General features: G+C 42.4%; 1 protein-coding gene across 1 annotated transcript in view; it reads right to left on the reverse strand.

Annotated features, from left to right (window-relative positions):
• Positions 1 to 25,125, reverse strand: part of ANO2 (anoctamin 2) — a 227,064-nt gene that overhangs the window by 100,832 nt on the left and 101,107 nt on the right. The window contains exons 11-13 of the mRNA XM_020785745.3: positions 14,738 to 14,872; positions 7,833 to 7,993; positions 5,863 to 5,945 (exon numbers count right to left, since the gene is read on the reverse strand). Of these exons, the coding sequence (XP_020641404.3) occupies positions 5,863 to 5,945; positions 7,833 to 7,993; positions 14,738 to 14,872 (379 nt within the window). The remainder of the gene's footprint in view (positions 1 to 5,862; positions 5,946 to 7,832; positions 7,994 to 14,737; positions 14,873 to 25,125) is intronic.

Here is a 25,125-nt window from a genome sequence, read left to right on the forward strand (position 1 = left end):
TGCACTTCCAATGGGTCTTGCATACTTTGCTTGCTTTTCTTCCCCCTCCCTTTGGCCGGAAGGGATTAATCACATTTCCGATGGGTCTTGCAGTGATTTTTCATTTTTGGTGATTTTTTTCCCTTCAGCTGGAACAGATTAATTGCATTTAAATGCATTCCCATAGTAAATGGTGCTTCGACTTACGACCACTTAGAGTTATGACCGGAGTTCTGGAACCAATTAAGTTCGTAAGTCAAGGCACCACTGTATTTTAAAGTTGTATTCTTTGCTATTCAATGTGCCTTTTAAGGCTACAAGCTCCTGCATTTTTAGAATGCATGTACCTGCAATTTTGAAACATGATTATAAAATGTTTTAAATGCTGTCTACAACTTAATTTTTGTTTTTGAACATACTTTTATTTGCAACTTCTTGTAGTTATAAGGATTTTGAATGGCAATCACACATTTAGCATTCCACAAGATTTTTGTTTAAGCATTTGTGCCTGCAGTTTCTCCATAGCTGTAAAACGTCTAGATGCTTTCAACCACTTTGAAATATTTTTGTGCTTGTGGAACATAGGAGCTATATAGATGATTAAAGTTTGTAGGAACAGGCAAGCTGATGTTGCCTGGAATTATCGCAACATTGAAAAGACTTATATCAAGATATATTTACTCAGATAAATTTTGATATGTTGGAAATTGTTATTTAGTTTTCATTCTGGAATTAACTCCTTTTCTGAGACAAATGCCAGCTGTGACGAAAACAAGTTTTTGATTTTTCCTTAGAGGTCTATAAAGTTTTGTAGGGCTCTTAGGTAGATGTTAAAGTGTCAGACTCTATTCAGGATCTGGTAAGTCATATCTTTTGTTGTTGTGACTTACAGTATACACTGCCCCATAGTGCTTAGAGCACTTTCTGAGTGGTTTACAACATAATTTTATGTAAACAACAACTTGCCCTCAGCAAGCTGGGTACTCTTTTTGCCCAAACTCCAAAGGATGGAAAGCTGAGTCAACCGTGAGCAGGCTACCTGAAACCATTAGGACTGAATTCAGGTCATGAGCAGAGGTTTGACTACAGTACTGCAGTTTAACTACTCTGCCGCAGGGCTCATTGGGCTCCACAGGACTGGGCCTTACAAGACAGAATGTAACCAGCTGTGAAGCAGAGACTCAGCAGCAAAAGTTTTGAGAGCAATTGCTGATATCCTCTAATTAGCCCCTTTGTCCCAGTCCTGGCTGTGGGCAAGGGGCCTCATTCTACAGCCTGCAGGGATGTCTATCTTCTCCCACTTGTGAAATGTCTGGGGATTCTCTTTTCCCTTCCATGCCTTTCCTTTCCATAGTTATTGTGCTCCTCTTGCATTGTGTTTTTTACCCTCTCTTAAACAGTCCTCATTCTCTGGCACATCCTGCTGTGTCTAGGCTTCCCAGATCCCCTTCCCCTCCTCATGGCCAGCTGCCCTAGTCCACCAGCTGTTAGGTCGGGAAACAGATGCAGCAGTTCCTGGTGGTCTATCACAGATGCCCATGAACTTTTCCTGGGCCAGTCTCAGGAAAGAACTTTTATCCAAAAAGAGAGGTGAACTTTTAAGACTCATCCCCTAATTCTTCTCCTAGCTTGAACAAAGAGTTTGGTAGCCAATGATTATAGAGATTTTGGCAACCGACACTAACACTACTGTGGCTGCCAAAGCCCCCACAAGCTTTTTAAAATTGATCCTATGCTGTATAAGAAAACTAGGTCATTGCATTACTATGTAAAGCACAATGCAAGGGAGCCACCTAGACTCACTGTATTGCATAGGGCTGGCTTTCAAAAGATGCAGGGTTTAAATCTAGGCCAGAAAAGAAAAATTCCTATGGATCTTTTATTAATATTTAAGTTTATAACCCCCATGTGAGATTTGGACCCCTGAGTCTTTTAAAAAAAATGTCCAATTTACTCCATCAGGGAAAGAAACAGGCACAGAGGGAGGATCCAAGCACATGGTTCTAAAGGAGCAGAAAAGAGATTCCCAAGATTGGAATAATTTATTTGAATCCTGGGATGGCGCTAGAACAATTTGAGTGTTTTTCAGTTTAATGCAGAGTATTTAATTAATCGTATATGCCTCTACAAGAATGTAAATCATAATGATGACTCAAATTACCAGATTTCCATTTTCTTCCAAAAATATCTGTTTCAAATCTCCTAAGCCTGGCATGGGACAAAGTCTATCATACCTTGGAAATCCAACCATTTCCAAAACTCATGTTAGAGATCTCATGACAAAACGGCTCATAAGCAACAGACAAATGTGTAGAGGTCAGATCTGTGCCAGTCTTGAATTCATATTTTGCTTCTTTATCCACCAAGGTTTTGGTGGATATCATCATACAGATTGGGAGCTAATTACCTTAACTACACAAGTCAAGGGACATGGTGGTGCTGTGGGTTAAACCGCAGAAGCCTCTGTGCTGCAAAGTCAGAAGACCAGCAGTCATAAGATCGAATCCACATGATGGAGTGAGCTCCTATCGCTTGTCCCAGCTCCCGCCAACCTAGCAGTTGGAAAGCATGCAAATGCAAGTAGATAAATAGGGACCACCATGGTGGGAAGGTAATGGCATTCCGTGTCTACTCACGCTGGCCACATGACCACGGAAACTGTCTATGGACAAAACGCTGGATCTATGGCTTGGAGATGGGGATGAGCGCCACACCCTAGAGTCGGACACGACTGGACTAAATGTCAAGGGGAACCTTTACTTTTACATAAGTCAAATGAACCTCTGTATTATGTCTACTAATTAGTAAGAGTATTTCTTTACTAGGTTATCTGCAAATCTACTGAGATGTTAAACAAAGACCTTGGTTACTCAGCACACATGTAACTACAAAGGTATGTGCGTTTGAATAGATACAACTGGCTTCCTAGAAATACTCTGAGATCTTGTCAAAGTTATGTCAATAAAACTAAATCCTACATCACATCATTGAATATTCTACAGAGGTGTGGTTTGAGAGAAAGCTTTTATTAGCATGAGCATATGGTGACGTGTAGCTTATTTACAAGTGTACATGTGGCTAGGAGAGTGCACATATCATTATATATCATTTTATTGTTCAAATTGCTCTGAGGGGGATATTATAAGTTTTAATGTGGAAGCAAAACATAATGTTCCAGAAAAATAATAAAAGTCCAGAATCAGAGAAGGTTTTTGCGTGATAGCAAAGAAAGCTTATATGATCAAAGAAACTAGAAAGACTTTGTCAGAAAACAAATATAAAAATAAAAACACCATACTGTCACATAAGATCAGCCTAGTGATTCCAAGCTAGTGGAATCCTAGGATTAAGCTATTTTCATCTGAAAATTGTTGGTGTTTGTGTGTTCCCTTTGCCTCCAAAAAGCAAGTGGGGGGGGCATCAAGCAACACTATAGAATTCTGCTAATCACACACTATGGGCTTCTTTCTTTAGCCAGCTCCCTTCCATACAAACTTACACAACACCTTTTTCTCATCTCTGATTTTATGTTCCGTAAGGCACTGTTTCTCAATTTGGTGGCATGTCAAACTTGGCAGCATGGATACCTTTCAAGAGGGCATGAGGAGGAGGAGGAAAATACAAGGAGGTGTCAAAACATTCTGAAGAGGTCATGAGATGGAACAAAAGATGTAGAAGGGAGAGGCGAAGAGAAGCAGCAGTGGGGATCCTTGCCACTGGCTGCTTGCATGCCCACAACTGACTATTCGCCCATTGTTGCCATCAGAGGTAATCTCAAAAACACAGCTAGCTCTGGTATAAAGAGTGAAGGGAGGCATGCAGTTTTCTTCTGTGTAGGTGTGGATCCTGCATGCACAAGGGAAAGTAATGTGAGGCTAGGGCTGCCTCCTGTTGCCCACCATCTACCTTTTCTTTCCCCTTGCCTTCCCTGGCCATTTGAATTCCTCAGGAAGGTTCCATAAATATATGACCACATAACCACATAAGGTTGATGATGTCATCAGCCAGAATGATTTTTTTTAAATCAAACTTTTCCTACTTCTGTTGCAAGGCACCCATGTCTTCCTTTAATCAGTGGGAAACCATGGGACAGGAGGAGGAAGTTTTTAATTAACAAAAAATAATTGCTGCTGGGATGACTTTGCAAGCAGCAGTGATTTGTGATAATTAAAGGCTTCCTCCTCCTTTCTTGGCTCCCAAAGGTTCCTTTATGACAAAAGGGATTATATGAGAACCATGGAAGTAGAAAATATTTAATTTCCAGATGATAATTCTGGCTGAAGATGTCATCAGTCTTATGTGGCATAGCTTACATGAACAGGTTGCCATCAAAGGAAATTTGAAGGCTTGTGATCAGGCAAAGCTTCTAAGCAATTCTGAGGATGATTAAAAACAGAGAAGTTTCAGAGGCAAGCTAGGAGCAAATATTTTTTCACTAGATGAATGAAAACTTCTCTATATAATATCAATATTCATTTACTATTTGTTTGTTATTTACATGTATATTTCACTTCTTCTTCTACTGAGCTCACGAAGCAAATATAATATTACACATGTCCACTTTATAATTCCCACAACCCTGAGAGGTAGGGCTGGCTGAGTGACAGAGCAAGTGGATCAAATTCACCTAGCAAGTTTCATGACTCAATGAGGATGTAAATCTAGATCTCCCAAGGCTTAGTCCAATAATCCATAAACTTCACAGGTTTCTCACATTAATAATATGTTTTTAATTACTAAGAGGCTAATTTGCTTCCAGGCAAATAGCTGCTGAATAAAGGAGATTTGGTGGTACATGATGTAATTAAAGTTGTATACACTCTGTAATAATTAAAGGGAGCCTTTAATCAGTGGTTATTTGCTACTTTTGTTTTTGTTGCAGCTGCTGTCAACCTTGTTAAGCACACAGAGCTGTGCAACAGGATTTCAGGAGCTGGGAGAAGAAAAGTTCATATATTTTTTAAAAAACTGCATACAAATTGCACATTGCTATGAAAAATGCACCCAAATGCATACAAAGTTCTGTTGTGATAGGATAAGGTTCACAATCTAATACAGTGAACCTAAGAGAATTGTGTGTTTTTGCACTAGCATATTTCTTTGTGAGCACAGAGAAGAACAGGCAAGTTCACACCTGTATCAGTGACCCTCAACATGTACTATGGATGACACGATGCTAGCTGCCTCAGATGCTCTTGATGTTGCCTGCTCCCATGCAAAAATTATCTGATCTATTTACTAATTGTACTGCAATTCTTCTGACACAGAAAAAAGAAACAACATTGTCCTGAGTGAGAACAAGCTTTCAAATGGAAATTGGGGGAAACCAACCAATAGAGCTTCACAGGTTCACATAACCCAAACAATAAAATGGACCTATTTCCTCTCCTTCAGACATTTAACTCCTAGAAACGTAGTGGGGGAAAAAGTTCAAATGAAACTAGCAGAAAGACAAGTTGTGTTTCCCATTAATCATATAATTTCGCTAAATTCTAGCAGTCATTCATTACTAAACATATTAGCCATCCTGAAAAGATAAAGGAAAAATTAAAATTAGAGCAGTAATTTACCAGAAACAGATGGAAGAAAAAAATGCAATTGTCTCTTGCGAATAGAATGTAATGGAGCATATTAAAGGTAAAACAAAAACAACCATAACAACAAACATCCTTCCTTGTTCACTTGCTTGCCCATAAACAAGAAAAGTCTCTTTCCAAAACCATTTCCATCCTAGTTATCATACAAAAGTCTAGAACAAGACTGAATAAGCTCAGACGCTTTGTCTCTCCTTCCTGCATAGCATCTTTCCCTAATATAGTTTTCCCGCTTCACATACAACTGATAGAAAATAATGAAGGATGAGGATTTCTAAATAAAACTTACTTCTTCCTCTTCCAAGCCAGTTAGGTCCCAGAAGTAACTCAATCTCATCTGTAAACGTTTCCAGTTCTCAAGAAACATTGTGGCTGATGAAAAAGAAAACAAAATTTTAAGTCATAATGAAGCTTCAGATTCAAAATACTCAAGATACCATACTTCTCAATGAATTAATAATGTGAAGCCTTATCCAGGCACTCAGTAAACATGGATATGGAATGCACTTCAGAAATTGCAAGAACAAGGTGGGTTGGTTCTATACCCTCAAGTAGCACCCTATGCACCAGACATGCTTCCCCTCTCAGTGAGCATGTGATCAGTGAACACTGACATCATTGGGGGGGACCCCACCTTTTGATCTTGGACAACTACATGGCCAGTCTCCCTGTTCTATCCTGGGCAAGTGCCAGAGTGTGTGGTAGCCTCTCAACTCCAGGAGTTGCTGAATGAAACGGATTGTCTCTAGATCCTTTTCAGTCTGGCTTCAGACCTGGTTATGGGACTGAGACAGCTTTGGTCATCTTGGTGGATGATCAAAGCTGGGAAATGGACAGGGTGAGTGTGTACATGTTAGTTCTTACCTCTCAGCAGCTTTTGATGCCATACACGTCAATATCTAATACCCTTCTCTTAAAGATCACTTGTAATGCACATACTTAATACACACCCACTTTAAAAAAGCAGACCAAGTAATTTGAAGTCCATATGCCAAGGATCACATTAAATGGCATACCAGACTTTCTAGCAGGTGTGCTATGAAGTCTGCTCCAGTCTGCTCTAACCTAGCCATGTCAACAATCCCTGTCGCTCTCTCATACTCTCCAATTGCTCCCCACATGAGGTATCCAGGAGACCACCATGGCATTTCATTTCAGTTACTCTGGAATGACTAACTTCCATCTTCATACCCATGATCTGGCTGATTTGGTTGTTGTGTTCAATTCTTAAAGCACTAAAAGGTTTGAAGAAGAACCACAGTATTTCCCTACTCTTTCTGGGCAAGAAACGTTAACCCATTGGAAATCACACCGCAAGCCCCTGACTCTACTTCTTTCACTCATTCCTCTAGTTTCACCCACATGACTGTTCTTGCTTCACATTTCTACAGTGCCTTCACCCCACTGGCTCAGCTCACTGTACACCTTCTCCGTGTATCTTGCCTATTCAACCTGGCTACTCTCTCTCTCTTTCCCCACACTCTTACCCACCATCTCTCTGCACCCTTTCCTTCCTGTTCTTACCAATCTAACATTGCACACCATCCCCCACCCCACCTGGCCTAGTTCTCCACACCTTTTCCCACTGCTCATAATACACCTGACTTGGCTCTTCCAACCACTAGTTCTATTTACCAAACATGTTATTTCCACCCGTTGTCCAATACTGTCACCAATCTAATTTATTCCCTCTCAGCTCCTGCCACCAGTTGTTTCCCATCCCATAATAACAGGGACTGGGTTAATCAAGAGTAAGCAATGCCTTCTTTTATACTCCCAAGACCAACAATTTCAGGAACTCAGGAGAAGCTGGAGATGACTAGCTCCAGATTAGTTTCCAGATAAGGGAAAGTAGACAGCAGACATTGGGATCTCGCTTTGCCCCCCTGAAGCTGTTTTTCTCCACCTGTGAAAGAGTGGCCAATTTAGCTTTAAAATAGGAGAGAAAGCAACAGGTCTCCTGATTCCCTCTCATATTGCCTTTCTTTCTGAAACCCTATGTACGTACAGAAGCACATCACTCTCCCCAAGTTTTCTCTCAGCTGTTACTTGGAGCCCACATGGTAGCCTCTCCCCAATCTTCGGACTGGTGTGGATGCCCTTTTTGCCCCACAGATTCAGCACTGTATGGTATTACTGTTTTGTGAATCACTCACAATATGTTTACATCCCGTTTTCCATACTGACCTATTAATTCCTTCACATTCCTTTTCCTTTTCAATTTCTACCGAATTGTTTAAAGTTTTTTTTAAAGCTTACCCCAGAGTGCCATGAAAATGGAGAAGAAGACAGTGGCAGGGTTGTCGAATAAGTGGCTGGCACGTGCTGTAGCACAAGCTGAACTAAGGTTCCAGTAGTCGCATGTCTTGTCACAGAGAGGGCACATGGTGAAGGCATTATGCTGGTCACACATCTCCTTGCTATGAAGGGCAAAATCCAAAACATCAAAAGGACTGAGGGCAGAACAATGGGAGCTGTTGAAAATATGAGGCAGTGTCTACATTGCACTACATTTTTATTCTTAAACAGTTAAAACCTTAATTGTTCACTTTTCTACTAGAAATGTCCAAGGCATCATACAGGGAATGAAAGTAGGAATACAAAATTGAGATTGATGCAAAGTACAACAGTATGATTTAAATGGTTCTGTCAAGACATGAAAATCATACAACTGATAAGCGCCATTTGAAAATCACTTGGCACCAAATTCAGTGCAGAGAATGAGGTAGGTCCAAAAACCACAATACCTAAAGACCAGGAAAAGGTGAAAAAAGAGGTGGGGAAGGTTTGTAGCCCTGCATTTTATCTGCACATACTCCATTTTCATTTTCCCAACCCATGTTTTTACTGCATTCGGCATCACTTACTTACCTATTGTTTCTTCCTTCCAAATTCTGCTCTGAGTTTCTAGATATTTATTGTAAGTGTCAGTTACTCACACTCCAACAGACATTTTATTTGGCCCTTACAGTATTCTTACACATATACACCACTACTCAAAATCCATCACCCCTCTTCAGACTAGCAGGAGAAGGAGACTAATGCTGTTGCCTTACAGAGGCACAGAAAATTCAATTCTACATCCTTTGTCCCCTCAGCACCTTACTCCTCACCTCAGCTTTCAATTTCTATTGTTTAAACACACTGTTATATGCCATCAAGTTGCTTTAGATTTGTGGCTACTATGAATTAATGCCCTTTCTTGGATGCACACTAACATGCTGAGGGGGCCTGAGTGTGTCAAAGAAGCTGAGAGCATTGCTTTCAGGAGGCAAGTCTCCATTATGAGCCTGGATTCCTGGCAGGGTCACCCAAGGTGGGGTGTTCACATCTGAGACATCAGACTAAGAGACATCCATCCTTTTCAAAGGTAACAGCTGAATCAGCAGAAAATGACTGATCGTTCTGATGGTGATGGGGCAAAGAAATGCCTGGAGGACAGCTGCTGGGGAGCAGTGGTACTTGAAGGTGTTGAGGGCATTGCTGAGTGGGGCTATTGAGAATAAGATGTTTTGGAGATCATTCATAGGGTTACCATAGAACAGAGGCAACTTGATGGCACATAACAAGAACAAATGAATTAGTGACCTCCAAGAAATCCTATCATCAACAGCTGTGCATAGGTCTTGAAAATTCAAGACTGTGGCTTCCTTGATCAAGTCAATCCATCCCCTATTTGGCCTTCCTCTTTTGTTGCCTTCAGTTTAGCAATTTAGCATTATTGTCTTTTCCAGTATCCTGTTTCATTATGTGTCCAAAGTAGGATAGTGGGCAAGTATATATGATCCCCAATGCCTGCTTTGATTATTATTTTTTAAAAGAAGCAATCAAAACTCACAGGAACACCTGAACATTCTGGGCTATTAACACTCTTTTATCTAAATTATAACTGCAGCCAGGTAGTGCTTGGAGACAATCCACAAAAGTAACCCCACAATCTAATGGAAAATGAGGACAATATACAGAACTCCTGCTCCCACTGCATACATAAAACATCTGATAAAGAGTGGTCGAAGAACAGTGATTGTAAAAGCCATATTCTCCTTAAATCATACAGCTAGAATTGATACTTTAAAAAAACATATATGTGGTTCCTGTCTTAAAGACAGCAGAGGGTGCTATAGATACAGTTTTGTCAAAAATTCCAGTATTTTGATATTAGTCAATTTCCTACAGTGATAATATAATTTAAGACAAAGGTTGCATCCATAGTGTAACTGAGAAGATGGATTCCTAATGTGCAACTATACTGGCAACAGAAACCCTTCAGTGAAAGTTGAAGACCAGATCACAGAAGACAGGGAGATATAAAGAAGAGTATGTCAAGATGTACACTCCCACCATTGCTTTTTAATGTGTAATCTCAGAACATCTTTAGAGAAGCATTTGCTGATTCAAATGATGTCAATGGTGAGGCTCTCAAACAACATCCAACGAGCAGAAAGTACAGCACCGCTACACTGAACATTTAGATGATTTGCAAAAGTTGCCTAACAAAGTCAACGGAGAAAGCTATAAACATGTTCTATAACTGAGTGTCAAGAAATCAAAGCTCATGGTTATTAGGAAAAGGGGAGCAGCCCAGGAATGTAGTTAAAAATCCAAAATGAAATTCTGATCAGAGTTCACAACTATTACAGGAATTTACTTAAATGAACTATGGGATCATAGGCACACAATAAAATCCAGAACAGAGATAGCTTGGAGCAGCTTTCTTACAATGAATGATGTATTATGTAACTAAAAGTTAAAATTGGCTTTGAGAATGTGTAGTGTATGGTGCAATATACTGTATATTCAGTAGGATACCATGATATGGGATAATATGCCAGTCTGTCTCTAATATTCCATTCTTGGGACAACATGCTGGAGTGGTTCATGACTTCTAAAGCGCCAAAGTTTCCTGGATGAGTCAGATTATCTAGATCAACCATTCTCAATTGGGGGGGGGGGAATATGCCCCCCTGGGAGCCCCTGGCATATCGGAAACAGGCCACAAACTGGAAACAATTCTTCACACATCACCTCATAAAGTTCATTATGTGGCTTACACAATCCTGATTTGGCCTATATTTCTTTATTTCACACTGTGTTTACGGCTGTTGCCAAAAGTGGTTGAGAATGGCTGATCTAGATCCATTTCAGTCCGGCTTCAGGCCTGGTTATGTTTAGGGTTGCCTTGGTGGGTGATCTACATTGGGAACTGAACAGCACGACAGCGTTGCTGTTGGTTCTGCTGGATGTCTCAGCAGCTTTCAGTACTATTGACCATGATATCTTGCTCACTGGGATAGTGAGAAGGGAACTCAGACGATGGTGCTGGGGAACTCCCATTCAACACCCTGGTTGTTGATCTGGGAAATCTCTTGGGGTTCTGCCTCCATCCCCCCTCCTCCCGTTATTTAACATCTGCATGAAACTGCTGGAAATGGTTGTCTGGAATTTTGGGTTCAGTGTCACTTGTATGTGGATGAGACCCAACTCTCTCTCTCCTTTCTATCTAAATCTGGGGAAGCTGTTTCAGTCCTAGATCAGTGTCTGGTGTCAGTAATGGACTGGATGAATAAACTGAAGCTTAAGCCAGAGAAGCCAGAGGAGCTTCTGGTCAGTCAAAAGGCACAGCAAGGAATCGGGATGCAGCCTGTGCTAGACAGGGTTACACTCTCTCTGAAAACACCAGTGTGCAGTTTGAGGGTGCTCCTGGATTCATTTCTGAGCTCAGAGGCCCAGGATTTGGCAGTGGTCAGAAGTGTATTTGCACAGTTAAAACTAGTGCACCAGCTATGCCATTCCTGAAGAGGTCTGATCTGGCCATGGTGACCCAGGCCTTAGTTACATCCCATGTGGATTCCTGTAGCACACTGTGCGTGGGGCTGCCTTTGGAAAGTGTTCGGAAACTTCAGCAGGTCCAAAACACTGCAGCCAGATTATTAACTGGGTAACAACTAGGGAGTACAGAACTCAACTGTAGAAAAGAAACTCCATCCGGTGTAATAAACAGAATCCCCAGTACTGTAAAACTCAATACAATGAACTATCTAACATGCATGTTATAATTATTTATAATGGCATGAGCAATTGTTTATAGTTCCACCATAAAGTAATATGTGTATAACAAATACAGTGGTGCCTCACTTAACGGGTGCCCCATTTAGCGAAGAATCCACATAGCGATGAAGATTTTTCCATCGCTTTTTGCATCGTATTGCGATTTTTCCTATAGGGAAAAATCGCATTACGATGATGGCTCCCCCCCATCATCGCAAATGCTCCGTTTTTGCAGAGCTTGCGATGAGGGGGGGAATCCCTCATCCCAGAAAAGAACTGGAGCCCTCTTCCCGGCTCCAGCCCCTCCCCCTCCCCGCCTTACAGCTGACGGGCGGGAAGCTGCGGCTGCTCTTAGAAGCTTGCCTAGCAGCTAAATAGGCAGTGTAAAAGCACTGCCGAAGCCTCTGAAAGTGGGGCTTTGCCGGGGTTGGTGGGTGGGTGTCAGGGACAGGCCCACCCACCCCTCGCCACCAACCGCACCCCCCCCCTCACGCCACCCCCATGGCAAAGCACCGCTTTCAGAGGTGCATTTTTACTGCTTAAATAGCCCCAGGGGGCTTCCGAAAGTGGGGCTTTGCCAGGGTGGGGGTGGGTGGGTGGGTGTCAGGGACAGGCCCATCCACCCACCACCACCCACCACACACACCCTCACGCCACCCCCATGGCAAAGCACCGCTTTCAGAGGTGCATTTTTACTGCTGAAATAGCCCCAGGGGGCTTCCGAAAGCGGCGCGAGGGGGGCGGGGGGTGGCGGGGGGTGGGTGGGCCTGTCCCTGACACCCACCCATCCACCCCCACCCACCCCCACCCCGGCAAAGCCCCGCTTTCAGAGGCTTCGGCAGTGCTTTTACACTGCCTATTTAGCTGCTAGGCAAGCTTCTAAGAGCACCCGCAGCTTCCCGCCCGTCAGCTGTAAGGCGGGGAGGGGGAGGGGCTGGAGCCGGGAAGAGGGCTCCAGTTCTTTTCTGGAGGGATTCCTCCCTTACCCAGGCAGCGAAAATGGCCGCCCCTATGGAGGATCCTCGCTGAAAGGTAAGTTTTTGCCCAATAAGAACGCATTAAACAGGGTTTAATGCATTCTTATGGGCTTTTTTGTTCCATACAGCGATGTTTCCGGATAGCGATGTTAATCCTGGAACGGATTAACGTCGCTATGCGGGGCACCACTGTACTATAACAAACGGTAAAGTATTGCATTCAAATCAGTACTGGGGTTGGGGAGATTGTTAACTGGGGCTGGTTACAGGGATCACACAACTCCTCTGTTACAGAATCTCCATTGGCTGACAGTCTGTTTCCAGGCATAATTCAAAGTGCTATTTTTAATTTGACAAAAGCCCTAAATGGTGCGTGTACAAGCTATTTTTAGGACGATATCTCCCATTATGAGCCTGTCCCAAGTGTTAAGATAATCGAGAGAGGCTTTTCTCTCCATCCGACCACTTTCACAGGTACATTTGCTGGGGATACAGGAGAGGGCCTTCTCTGTCACTGCACTCAGCAATGGAACTCCCTCCCATAGAAGGCCAGGCAGCCCATCTTTGCTGTCCTTCCACAAGCAAGCAAACACCTTTCTCTTCAGGCAAGCTTTTCCTTAGGGATTGGCTGTCTGAGAGGGGGTTTAAATGGAGTGTTGTCTCCTGTTGCTTTGAATATGGGTTTTGTGTGTGTGTGTGTGTGTTGATTTTGTTTACTATTTTTAGTGTGGTATTTGTTTTACTCTTTTTAGTATTTGTGTACGTACTTTTTTAGCTTTTGAATATTGCCTTTTCATTATGTAAGCTGCCTTTGGTCCTTTTGGAGGAGAAGGGCAGGGTGAAATATTTTAAATAAATAAAATAAATACATACTGTAAGACACAGAATTGTACACAATTCCTCCTATTCTCCATACTTGTCGCTATTATAATAATTTTTAATTATGATTTTTATTTATTGCAGAATGCAAAGATGTAATGGCATGTAATGACAAATGAAAAGTAAAAAATTGCTATAGTTGATCATTCAAGATAAAATAAATGGAAAAAAGAGTGTAAAAAGAACTTCTTGGCTGAAGAACTTTGGAGACTGGATTCAATGCAACACAGTTTCATTGTTTAAAGCTGCCAGATCAGAAGCTGATGATGACTTCTAACTTCCAATAGGAGAAGAGCAAGAAAAATATGTGTACATTCAAAGCACAATCCTCATGTGCAGTTATTGTTAGTAATAAGAGCAGTGCTTTCCATAGTACCTACAGTAAATAGATGCTATATTTCTAATCATATAGTACAGTATAAGGAAATCAAAGTTTACTTCCAGCTAACAGTCTAAAGGGCAAACATTTGGTATAGTATAGATAAGAGGAACATTTGGTATAGTTTTAAATTGATTTGTAATTATGTATTCCCCCCACACCCACCCAATTGCCCCACTGGGTGGGTAACAGCCTTCTGCCTCAATCTGCTGCATCTGGTTGCACACAGTGGGGAAAAAAGAGAAGACAGAGTTGGAGATCCACAACACAGCTGAGCATCATGTTATGTTTATCTCTTAGAGGGTAAGCACACGAGGATAGGGGACTGGGAGAAGGAAGGAGAAGTCGGAGAAGGAAAAGATATTTTTGAGTGCCAAAAAAGAGAGGTTAGTTTTTAATGAGCATCTAAACATGTTGATGGACGAATTTGGGTAAATGCAGAGAGTAAAGTGGTAGGAAGTAGATATAACAAAAACACCCATCTAGGAACAGGGATAAGGAGAGGAGAAAATTTAAAAAAAGCCTCTCTCATTTTCCTTCACTGAGTTTTATGAATTAAGCTTACATTCTGTAATGCTTAGATTCCCAGTGGGGTGCAGTGGATAAAGTGACAGACTAGGACTCTGAAGAGCAGGGTTCAAATCCTCACTCAGCCTTGTAAGCTTACTGGCAATGTGGAAATGGAAAAACCACTCTATAAATATCTCGCTTACCTTGAAAGGTTGCTATCAGTCACTTCTGACTTAATGGTACATAATACACACACAGAATAATGCTTCTATAAAAAGGTGCATTTCAGCACACATAATCATTGGCAATATACCCAGCACATATGAACAGTACTCCCCACCGTTATCCCATATCGTGTACATCCATCTTACCTAGGAATATCACTTTCAATGGTTACACAGCCGTAGAGGAACACTATGACTCCAACTACTGAAGATGGAATAAGAAACTCTGTGTATAAGCCCAGCCAGGCAAAATACATTCCAATTTTTTCTCCAAAATACTTTCTAGAAAAAGAAAACAAAATATAGTTCAAAAGGTTTGCCACAGTTCTTCTGTAAATCATGTTCCTCAATGAATATCAAAGTATTTTGCAAACAGATATCCCCATCCTATGTTTTACCTGCCTGTTAGCAAAACTGGTTTCTGGCAAGGACCCAAAATCAATATCTAAAAAGATAGTGAGTTGATGAAGCAGTGTTTTTGCTACAGCTTGCTTTAGTATGGCACTCCAGGCTGCACACATACAAGATGTCAAGGCTCTATCATGGATTTCCCATCATCAAAAAGAATTTTTTTAAAAATAATCTGATTGTTTTCCAGCAGATGCAGAAGATTCCAACCTTACACTGCCTTGATTATGTCACAGAAACACAGGGCAGAAATGCTTGAAGAGGCAGAGATACAGAAAGTTTGTCCATACACTGGTGTTCTTCTCAGTCTTTTTGGAGCATTTTGTTGTTATTGCTGATCTGAAGTGTTTTAAACTGATCATCATAGATGCAAATGCTGATGGATGTACTGGGATTTATTAATATCTTGTCCTGTTGCTCTCAACCCTTATTGTCACCCCCTTTTATTTATTTATTTATTTATTTAATTAATTAATTAATTAATTAATTAATTAATTAATTAATTTGTATCCTGCCCATTTAGACAGCATCTGCTCTGGGTCAGCTCACAATGAAATGGAATAAAAACAATCAAAAATTGTCAATTTAACAACCGTAAGAAAAACATTCATGATGGAAAACAGGAATAAATCAGATGGTGACCGGAGGGAAGGCCTGCCTGAATAGCCAGGTCTTGAGTTGACTCTTGAAAATACCCAGTGAAGAGGGCCAAGCGAATCTCAGAGGGGAGATTATTCCAGAGGTGGGGGGGGGGCACTGCCGAGAAGGCCCGGTGTCTTGTTTTTTCTTTCCAGGCCTCCCTCAGCGTTAGGCTCCTCAGCCACCCCTCCTGGCTAGAGTGAGTGGGAGGAGGCATTCTGCCAGGTATCGAGGTCCTAAACCATTTAGGGCTTTATATGTGATCATTAAAACTTTGAAATCAATGTGGAAACGAACGGGCAGCCAATGTAAAGCAGCCAGAGTGGAAGAAATATGCTGAAATCTTCTCGTCCCACTAAGAAGTCTGGCTGCCGCATTCTGCACCATTTGAAGCTTCCGCATCAATCTCAAAGGTAGGCCCATGTAGAGCGCATTGCAGCGGTCTAATCTCAAGATTACGAGTGCATGGACCAAAGTGGTGAGTGCCCCAACATCAAGAGATTGACGCAGCTGGGCAATGCGCCACAGATGGAAATAGGCGGAGCGGAAAAATTCACAACAAACCGCAGCTGATATGTTCACACAATTACTAATAGGAAAGTGTTCCAGCTTCTGATTCAAAATTAATATGGATAATTTAAATTAGTAAGACAGAAGAAGTTAAGGGGGGGGGGAATGTTGTATGGAAACCAAACCAGCTGCAAGTAGTGCTGAGTCATGGAATGGTGAATCCATGACCAGTGGAAACACATCCACAAGCATGAGATACACCCACAAACAGTGAAGAGGAGCATGAATCAGCCTAGTACTAGGGTCCACACAAGGAGATAATGTACCAGTGCAAATAAGAGCAATGCAGAACAAAAGCACCTGCTAGTAATTAAAAAGAATCCCCCAAAGTAAGGCTATTTGTCACACCTTCAATGCTGCTATACCAATTTCAGCCTTGTGTTGTGTGGACTTCAGGAAAAACTGAAATTCTACCCCAGCATACTCCTAATATGGACCACTGTATCATGTTACTATTTCCCAGACCAGCATCCCAAACCTAATATTTGGTTGCCATTGCTGTGGCCAGTAAAAAACATGATCACAGTGAACCACATGATGGCAGTTTCTTCCACACAATATTAAAGTTATGTGAAACCAGAGGACAGGAAAATGATATTGTGGTGCTGCTCTGATAATATATCAATAGGACCTTTAAACAGGACTTCAAAGGTGATTTGGAAGTTCAAGATCTTTTGAAGGTGAAAAGGCAGCTGGGCTGTTTCTAAGCCACATTCTTCATAACATCACTGAGAGTAACACAAGGAGTTTGTCTGGACAAAAGATCGACATCTACTAGCAGGGCTAGTTTGGAAAAATAAAACTGAATTACTTTGCCTCAGCACACTGACAACTATTCTCTGGGGTGCCACCAGGTGCCATTTTGTCCCCAGTGCTATTTAAGATTACATGAAGCCATTGAGAACATACCACTGATATGGATATGGGGCACAGCGATGATACAGCATACTGATGGGACACCAATCTGTTTCTCTGTAACCTCTGAATTAGGTCTAAGCAGGCAAACAATATTTGTCACACTCTCCATTCTTGTAAAATGCTGTTTTAATTTGTAAATTGCAGGGTCAATATAGATTGCTTTTATCATCTCCGTATAGTTGGTTTGGGTAGGTTTGTGTCATGACTCATACCATGATCTCCATGTTGCATGGAGACTGAACCCAATGGGCATTTACAACTTTCTAACAAATGCTTTTGTAATTGAAATCTACAGGATATTTAATGCTGCAATGCACCTCTTCTTTTAATCAAACAATCATGTTAAGTAACTGGCCTTTGAATATGCTACAGCAGAAGTTAAGCATATACGTTTTTATATAAAATATTACCTACAGCTCTTTCTGCTGTTGGATGTTTCAGATTTCCAGATCTAGATGACTCTCTGAAAAAAAGGTGTTGCCTTGCACACAGAGTGGACAGGCAGTGAACCATGGTGGCAGCAACAGTGGAGAAAGGAGGGAGACAATGTAGAGGTGGCTCTCCAAGGAGAGGCATCATAATTTGCTCATCCTGCTTCTTTGCAATCTAAAGCAGCTACTTCAGACTGTCAAATGCAGAGGCTAACTCTAACTCTCTCTGGTGTCTGCTCTGATGTCTTTTCAGCACCAGAAGAAGGCCTTTTTATTTTCTGAGGCCTTTTAGCAAAAACAGAAAGCTGTCACCATGATAATTCTTAGAAGGGGAAAATGGGACGGGTTCATACATTATTAATACTTCATACTGTCATCCTTGTCAGATTGTCAGCATACCATATCACTATACAAGATTACACTTGACTAATACACAATAAAGACTTAACAACTACATTAGATATTGGAAAGAGGAGGACAGATGGATAAAACATGAATAAAGACAGAGAGTTACAAAATGATTTCAGCTAGATAATTCATGCTTACTATGAAATACCTTCTTCTGCAATGGATGAAGAATAGAGTGGGTCACTGCTGCCCATTTGCTCCACAGGCAGACCTAAGTTGTTGATGGCTGAAGTCCTGATGTTTACTGCAGTAACTGCACTAAAGTGGGCCCACTGAATCATTGGGAATTTCATGAACCAAGGCCTCCACAGTGTCTACTCTAGGGTGATGTACTATGATGAATAATAGGATTTCAGCCAATGAAACTTTACAGTACATTTGTTACTATCCCACCCAGATATTAATAACCAGAGGTCCACTGAACTGAAAAATCTGAGAGGAATTCACAAGACCAGCCATGCAGCACGAGAATAACATTAGACCAGGGGGGGGGGGGGAACAGGACTGAGTGAGATAGACTATCCTCCATTCAAGCAGAAAAGAATATTTCATAGTAAATTTAACTTCCCTTCCTCCTACAAAGGAGTAAGGTAGTCTAGAATGGGACATGCACAGGTGGTTAAACTGGCGACTGTCAAGGGACAAACTGTTAGAGAATGCAGCACCTCAAGGAAGCCTCTGTAAGGGCAAAAACATAAATTTAGAGTTCCTTTGCTATATGAGAGCTACTTCCCCTTCATTTAACAAAGGTAGATGGGGAAAGTCATGTGGCTTCTCTGCAGATATTGATCAGCAATAAACACAGCAAAGGTTGGTACACTCCTGGAAGAATACAAAAGAGCCCCTTGAAGGAAATGAAGCCTTAAGCCATCTGGCTAGAGTGGCACTAGATACCGTACATCCCATAGTTGATGTGTAACAAGAGACAAGAAGAAAAGCAGACAAATGGAAATCAATAGTGGGGGCCAAACAAACCTTAACTGCCTGTGTGCATGTAATTTCTTTCTTTTGATGGGGGCATAAGGGGGGTAATATCACCTTCAGATTATGAAGGAATAAAGGACAGAAGAACGGATCTAGGTGAAGAACCACAGAATCATTCTGAACCAAACAGAGATTTTTCCCTAACCGATAGTACTCTGAGCTCAGAGACATATTAAGCTGATGAAACGACAGCTGGAAAAAAGAGTTTCCATCTCAAGAACTACCCACCTCTTAAAATGGATGAACCTCAAGAAATCCTAGCCCTCAGGAAATGGAAAACTGGGTTACTTGGAAAGCACATAACAGGCTATGGACTGGAGCTAACAAAACTGGAGTCACCCTAAAAATATGGGGGGGGGAAGTTGCACCAAGGCAGCTCCTTCCCTTGAAAACTGATGTCAAAACAACTCGGTGGCTTCTTAACACAGAAGGTTTCAGTTCTTTATCTAAAGTAGTCTGTAAACACATACTTGACATCTACTTCAACAGGATGAGAGATATTCCTGTGATACCAGTGGCAGAAGACACAGCACATGCATTTATAAATACATTGAATGGATTGTCTGCATGTCACTAAGATGACTGCTACTATTTTATCCCCATAGCCCTTCTCAATCAGGCACTGCCACTCATTCTCCAAGTGCAGAGCTGAAACCAGGAAAGGTCTGGGTGGAAGACTGACACTTGAGACAAGTTCTGTCAGAAATCTTGAAACAACAGGTGTAATGAAAGCAAGTATCAAGGCCTCCTGGCCCATTTGATAGCTACTGGGATCAGTTCCATTGTGTCCAACCATGCCTTGCAAAGTACTGACAGCAGGAATAGCAGAAGAAAAATATATATATGAAAAAACCCACCTCAGCATCAGAACATTAATTCTCCAAGGTTCCTGGAACAGGAAATGCTAAGAATGCAAATAGGTCCACCACAGGGTAGTTTCGTCTGAATGTTATGGTCCTGAAAACCTCTGGATCCAGCATAACCATGCAGCCTGAGAGCTGAATTGGCTGCTGAAATGTTCTTCTATAACAGAGCTGACAGTATTCTCCCACGATAGGAGGAGGTCTGCCTTCTTCATAAAGGAGTATGATCTAGTGACCCTCTTGCCTTGTGATGTGACTTTTCATGCACATGTCTGTGTATGACTTTCCCCTTAATTATGTTGCTGAATGACAACAGGACCATATGTGGTCCTTGACGTTTTAGCCAATTTTTGTACTACTTTGAACTCAGGACAACATCTGCCTGGGGCCAACGTTGGCTTGCAGGGGACCCTCCAAAGTTTATGTTGCCATATGAACTCTTAATAGATTCCCAGAGGATGTTGCCTTCTGGGACCTGAAGAAGGACTGGAATGGGCATATGTGTTTTAGCAGCAATCTGATCGTGTCACTGGACCAGCAACTGGCACAATTCCCCCAGGGAAAACCCTATACTAGGAACAGCTTCTGTGCATGCCACCATCAGTCCTAGAAATACTGCAAACCTCATGAGATCTACAGTTTCTGTAATCCCTCCTCTCTTCAAGAGACTAGACTTTGCTCTTACCCATCAGACCATTAACATGCTGAATTTAATGAACAAATTCTAAATGACTTGTCCCTGTTTACAATAAAACCAAGGTAAGACAAAGAGCAGATATTGAGCAGAACCTGTGAATTTTCCTGGCCTGCAGATGGACAATGAGAAGTATTACCACTTCCATAGATATTTGAGGTTAGGAGGCTAGGTTGAATGGTAACGCTCTTTTTAAAAAAAAAAAATAAAGCTGTCTTAGTACTTAAAGTGAAGACAGGAGGGCCTGGCATGCTCTGGTCCATGGGGTCATGAAGAGTTGGACACGACTAAATGACTAAACAACAAGAAGTACTTAAAGTGGGGGAACCTCTGGTAAGACAGATGATATGTTTCTGTCAAGTCTAAGGAAGCTAGATAGTTGCCTACTTTCCATGACTATTTTCAGAGCCTCTATTCAAAATTTTTGTTTTCTCACATGCCAGTTCATACCATTTGAAATTCAGGATGATTCTCTAATTTGTGTTCTTTCTGGGCATGAGAAAGAATACTGAGGAACTTTTGCAATACCAGGGTGGTGGGCATTATGATATTTTAGTGGTGAACTGGCAGCCTCCACAGACTTGATGGACTGGGAAATAGAACTCACCACTGCTCCTCTCGATCCCACAGTTTAAGTTCCAAAGGCCTTGGTGAATAACCATGTTTTTACTTGGAAGCAAGTAAGGTTAGTAAGAGTATCAGTAAAGCCTCTAAGGAGAGATTATTCCATAACCAGGGTAGTACAGTGCAGAAAGCTCTTCCCCAGGTCTCTGCATAGAGGGAACACAAAGAAGGCCCCCTCAGCATATCTTAGTGATTGAACAGGTGTATAGGGAAATGTATTCCTTCAAGTATCCAGACTAGCAACCTAAATCCATGTATGTTTACTCATAATACATTCCTCCAAGTTCTGCTGTGAAATAAGGACAGATAATCCCCACACTCTGTGAAAAGTGAAATGGAAATTTATTGAAAGGTACATATAAGGGTACACAGCTCAATGCACATTTCCAGTTTGGCTTAGTGGGTAGTGTTAAACAGGGAAACCTGAGTTTAAATCTCCACTTGGACGTGATAACCTCAATTATTTGCTGCTGCCACCAGGCAGCAAAATATCTTTGGAAAACCCTTATTTGCATCCTGTCTTTCCTCTGGGAAGGTCAAAGTTCTGCACATGATACTCTCCCTACAGTGGACCCTCGACTTACAGACGGCTCGACTTACAGACTTTTCGAGTTACAGACTGTTACATACAGCACTGATGTTACCTGTCTGTCATGGGTTTGGAGGGAAAGTTCCATCCTATGGGGAGTGGAAGGCGGGACATCAGGAGGAGGGGCTGTACTGTATATATATGTGGAGCTTGTGTGGAGAAGTTTAGAAGCTAGAGAAAAAGCTGAGAGAAGAAGCTTGAGTGGGAGTCTGTGTGTCAGACAGGGTACTACTGTGTGTCAGTCAGTACCAACCTGATAGGTTCAGGTGTCTGTATGGTTAGCCAGAACTGATAGGTTCAGGGTCTGTGCTTCAAGTTAAGTGTTCTGTGTGAACCAAACTGTGTGTATGTATGATTGAGACTAAGCCACGTTACTGTATCTTATTCACCTGATCATTTTATTTTCCCTGTGTGTTGTTTAAATAAACCTTATTCCTTTATTTGTTAAAAATCCATCCCTGGTCTGTGTGACTTCTTATAGGGAATGGTTGGTGGCAGCTTAGTGAAACTGTGGCATATCCCAGTAGGTCTGGGTTTGTCACATTGATTGGTGTCCAGCGTGTGGGATACGACTGGTCCAGTTGTCCAGTGGTCCAGCAAAGCCTTGGCAAGTGTGCCCAGGGCAAGGGGGGTCTAGTCAGGGACAATCTGAGAGCACGTAGGTAATCTTCTAGGTGTACCTCACGGGGAGGTGCGCTAGTAGAAGAACGTGTAACCTCAGATTGGGGATAGATTAGGGAGCTCTGAGGCAGCCTGTTTTGGCGGGAAAAAAGCTGAGGCAAAACTGTGTAGTAGAAGTGATTTAGCCTGCCTGCTGAGAGGCCTAGCAGAGGGGGGTAGACTCTGGCTCGCAACTGTTGCAAGTTAGTGCTGAAGAACAGCAGCAATCTATAGAAAGCTGGTTCTGAGGCAAAAGAGAAGAAAAAAAAAGGGGGTCGCTTTATTTTGAGGCTTGACTTTTGAAAGCAGCCTGTTCTGGGGGGGGATTATGCCCTTAACTCGAAGCCAAATGGCAGAAATGGGTGAAGTGAGGGAACCCCAGGTGGACCAAGGTTCTGAGGATGAATTTGGCTCAGTGCAGGGTGACAGCACGGGAGAACAGAACCCAGAACTCAGGAAAATGCTCATAGCCCAACAGCATGAACTGAGGATGAGGCAATTGGAAAAAGAAGAAAGATTAGAGAGAGAGAGAATGGAAATGGAGAGGGAATTGCAGAAAGAGAAAATGGCGTTTGAGTTAAGAAAATTGGAACTGATGAACCAGAACAATAATAACAATAGGGATTCTGAGGGAGGCCAATCGTCTAAAACTGACCTGAAGAAATTCCCTGTATACCACAAGGGAGATTGCCCTGAGGTGTTCTTTTCCCTAGTGGAAAGAGCGTTTGTGGACTTCTCAGTAAGGGAAACTGAGAAGATGACCATCATGCGATCTTTAATCAGTGGCAGCCTTGCAGAAGTCTATGCAGAGATGCCAGAGGAACTGATGAAAGATTTTGCAGAGTTTAAAAAACTGGTGTTTGCCAGACATGGGATAAATGCGGAACAGCTGAGGCAAAGATTCAGGTCAATCACCAAGAAACCAGAGCAGACTTTTACCCAAGTGGGGGCCCAATTGGTGAGGCTGCTAGAGAAATGGCTATCTCAGGAGGGGACAGAGACCTTTCAGCAGCTCAAAGACTTGATAGCGCTGGAACAGTTCTATTCAGTCCTGCATGGGGAACTGAAATTCCAGGTGAGGGAAAGGAAACCGAAATCTGTGGCAGAAGCAGCCAAGATCGCAGATTTTATTTCCCAAATAAGAAAGCCCTTGGGTGAGGGGAAATCGATGGGGAAACCTAAAGAAACCTACAGCAAGTACTCTCAGGGACCAGGGAAAAGCCAGCAAGCGGGAGGGGCCCATGGTGAAGGGAAGCCCTCAGACATGAAACCAAGACCTCAGATTTTGGAGGGAAAACCAAAACAAGATGAGAAAGACTCAAAATATAGCAGAAAATGTTATTTCTGTCAGGGAAAGGGCCATCTAATCTCAGAGTGTGAGAAATTAAAGCAGCTAAAAGGAATTGTGCCTCAGGATTCGAGTGGAACCAAGCCAAAAGCTGTGTTCTGTGTCCAGAAAGAGCAAAGCCCCTTGTCACTGAGGGAGCCTGTTGCCATGGCTACGCAATCTGGAACAGTTACATCTGCTGATCAGGCTGAGGAAAATGGTCCTCTTGGGGAGGTCAAGCGCTGCTTGCTCGTGAGAACAGATTCTCAGTTGTTTGAAACCGCAGGGGTGGATGTAGGAATACTTGACCATCAGTATCGGGGGTTGAGGGACACTTGTTCCCAGGTGACCCTGTGCCATCCAGATATTATTCCTAGGGAATATATAATCCCAAATGAGAGCATGAAGGTGGCAGGGATTGAGGGGCAGGTGATCTCACTGCCAGTAGCTGAGGTACCTGTGAACTTTCAAGGCTGGAGGGGAGTTTGGCGGCTAGCGATTTCATCGACTCTGCCAGCAGCCGTGCTCGTGGGAAATGACCTGGCTGAACATGTGAAACGGGTGCTAGTGATTACACGTTCACAAGCCACCACGGGGACAGTTCAGGGGGGTACTGATGAGCCAGAGACGGAAGCAGAGGGGAGTTCAGAAGCTGTGGTGGAAACCTTAACCACAGACAGCCGATTTGGCCAAGAGCAAAAGGCAGACGCCACTCTCCAAAAGTGTTTTGAACAGGTGACTGACGCCCAACTAACACCTGAAACCCCAGTGAGATTTCTAGAGAAAAAGGGGATTTTGTATAGAGAGACCCTGAGGAATATCTCAAAAGGGGGAGATGGGATCAGAAGTCAGCTAGTGGTACCTGAAAAGTATCGCCCCATGATCTTACAAAGGGGGCACTCTGACATGTTTGCTGCGCACTTAGGGGTGAACAAAACACAGCAGAGAATCACACAGAATTTTTACTGGCCTGACATAGGGAAGCAGATCAGGGAGTTCTGTAAACAATGTGATGTGTGTCAAAGGCAGGGGAATAGCCGCGACAGGACCAAAGCAAAGTTGTGCCCTTTGCCTGTGATTGACACTCCGTTCAAATGCATAGGGGTGGATATTGTGGGACCTTTGCCCAAGGCCACAAAGAGGTTCATTCTCACCATTGTGGACCATGCCACGAGGTACCCTGAAGCCATACCCTTGACTAACATTGAAACTAACACAGTGGCAGATGCCTTGGTGGGGTATATGTCCAGGATGGGATTTGCCTCAGAAATAATCACAGATTTGGGCGCATCGTTCACATCGAAGCTCATGAAACGGTTATGGCAAATCTGTGGAATTAAGCATAAGGAAACCACTGCCTACCACCCTGAAAGTAATGGGTTAACTGAGAAGTTCAATGGGACTCTAATGCGCATGATTA

Source organism: Pogona vitticeps, chromosome 5 (assembly GCF_051106095.1).
Source record: "Pogona vitticeps strain Pit_001003342236 chromosome 5, PviZW2.1, whole genome shotgun sequence".
Lineage (NCBI taxonomy): Eukaryota > Metazoa > Chordata > Lepidosauria > Squamata > Agamidae > Pogona > Pogona vitticeps.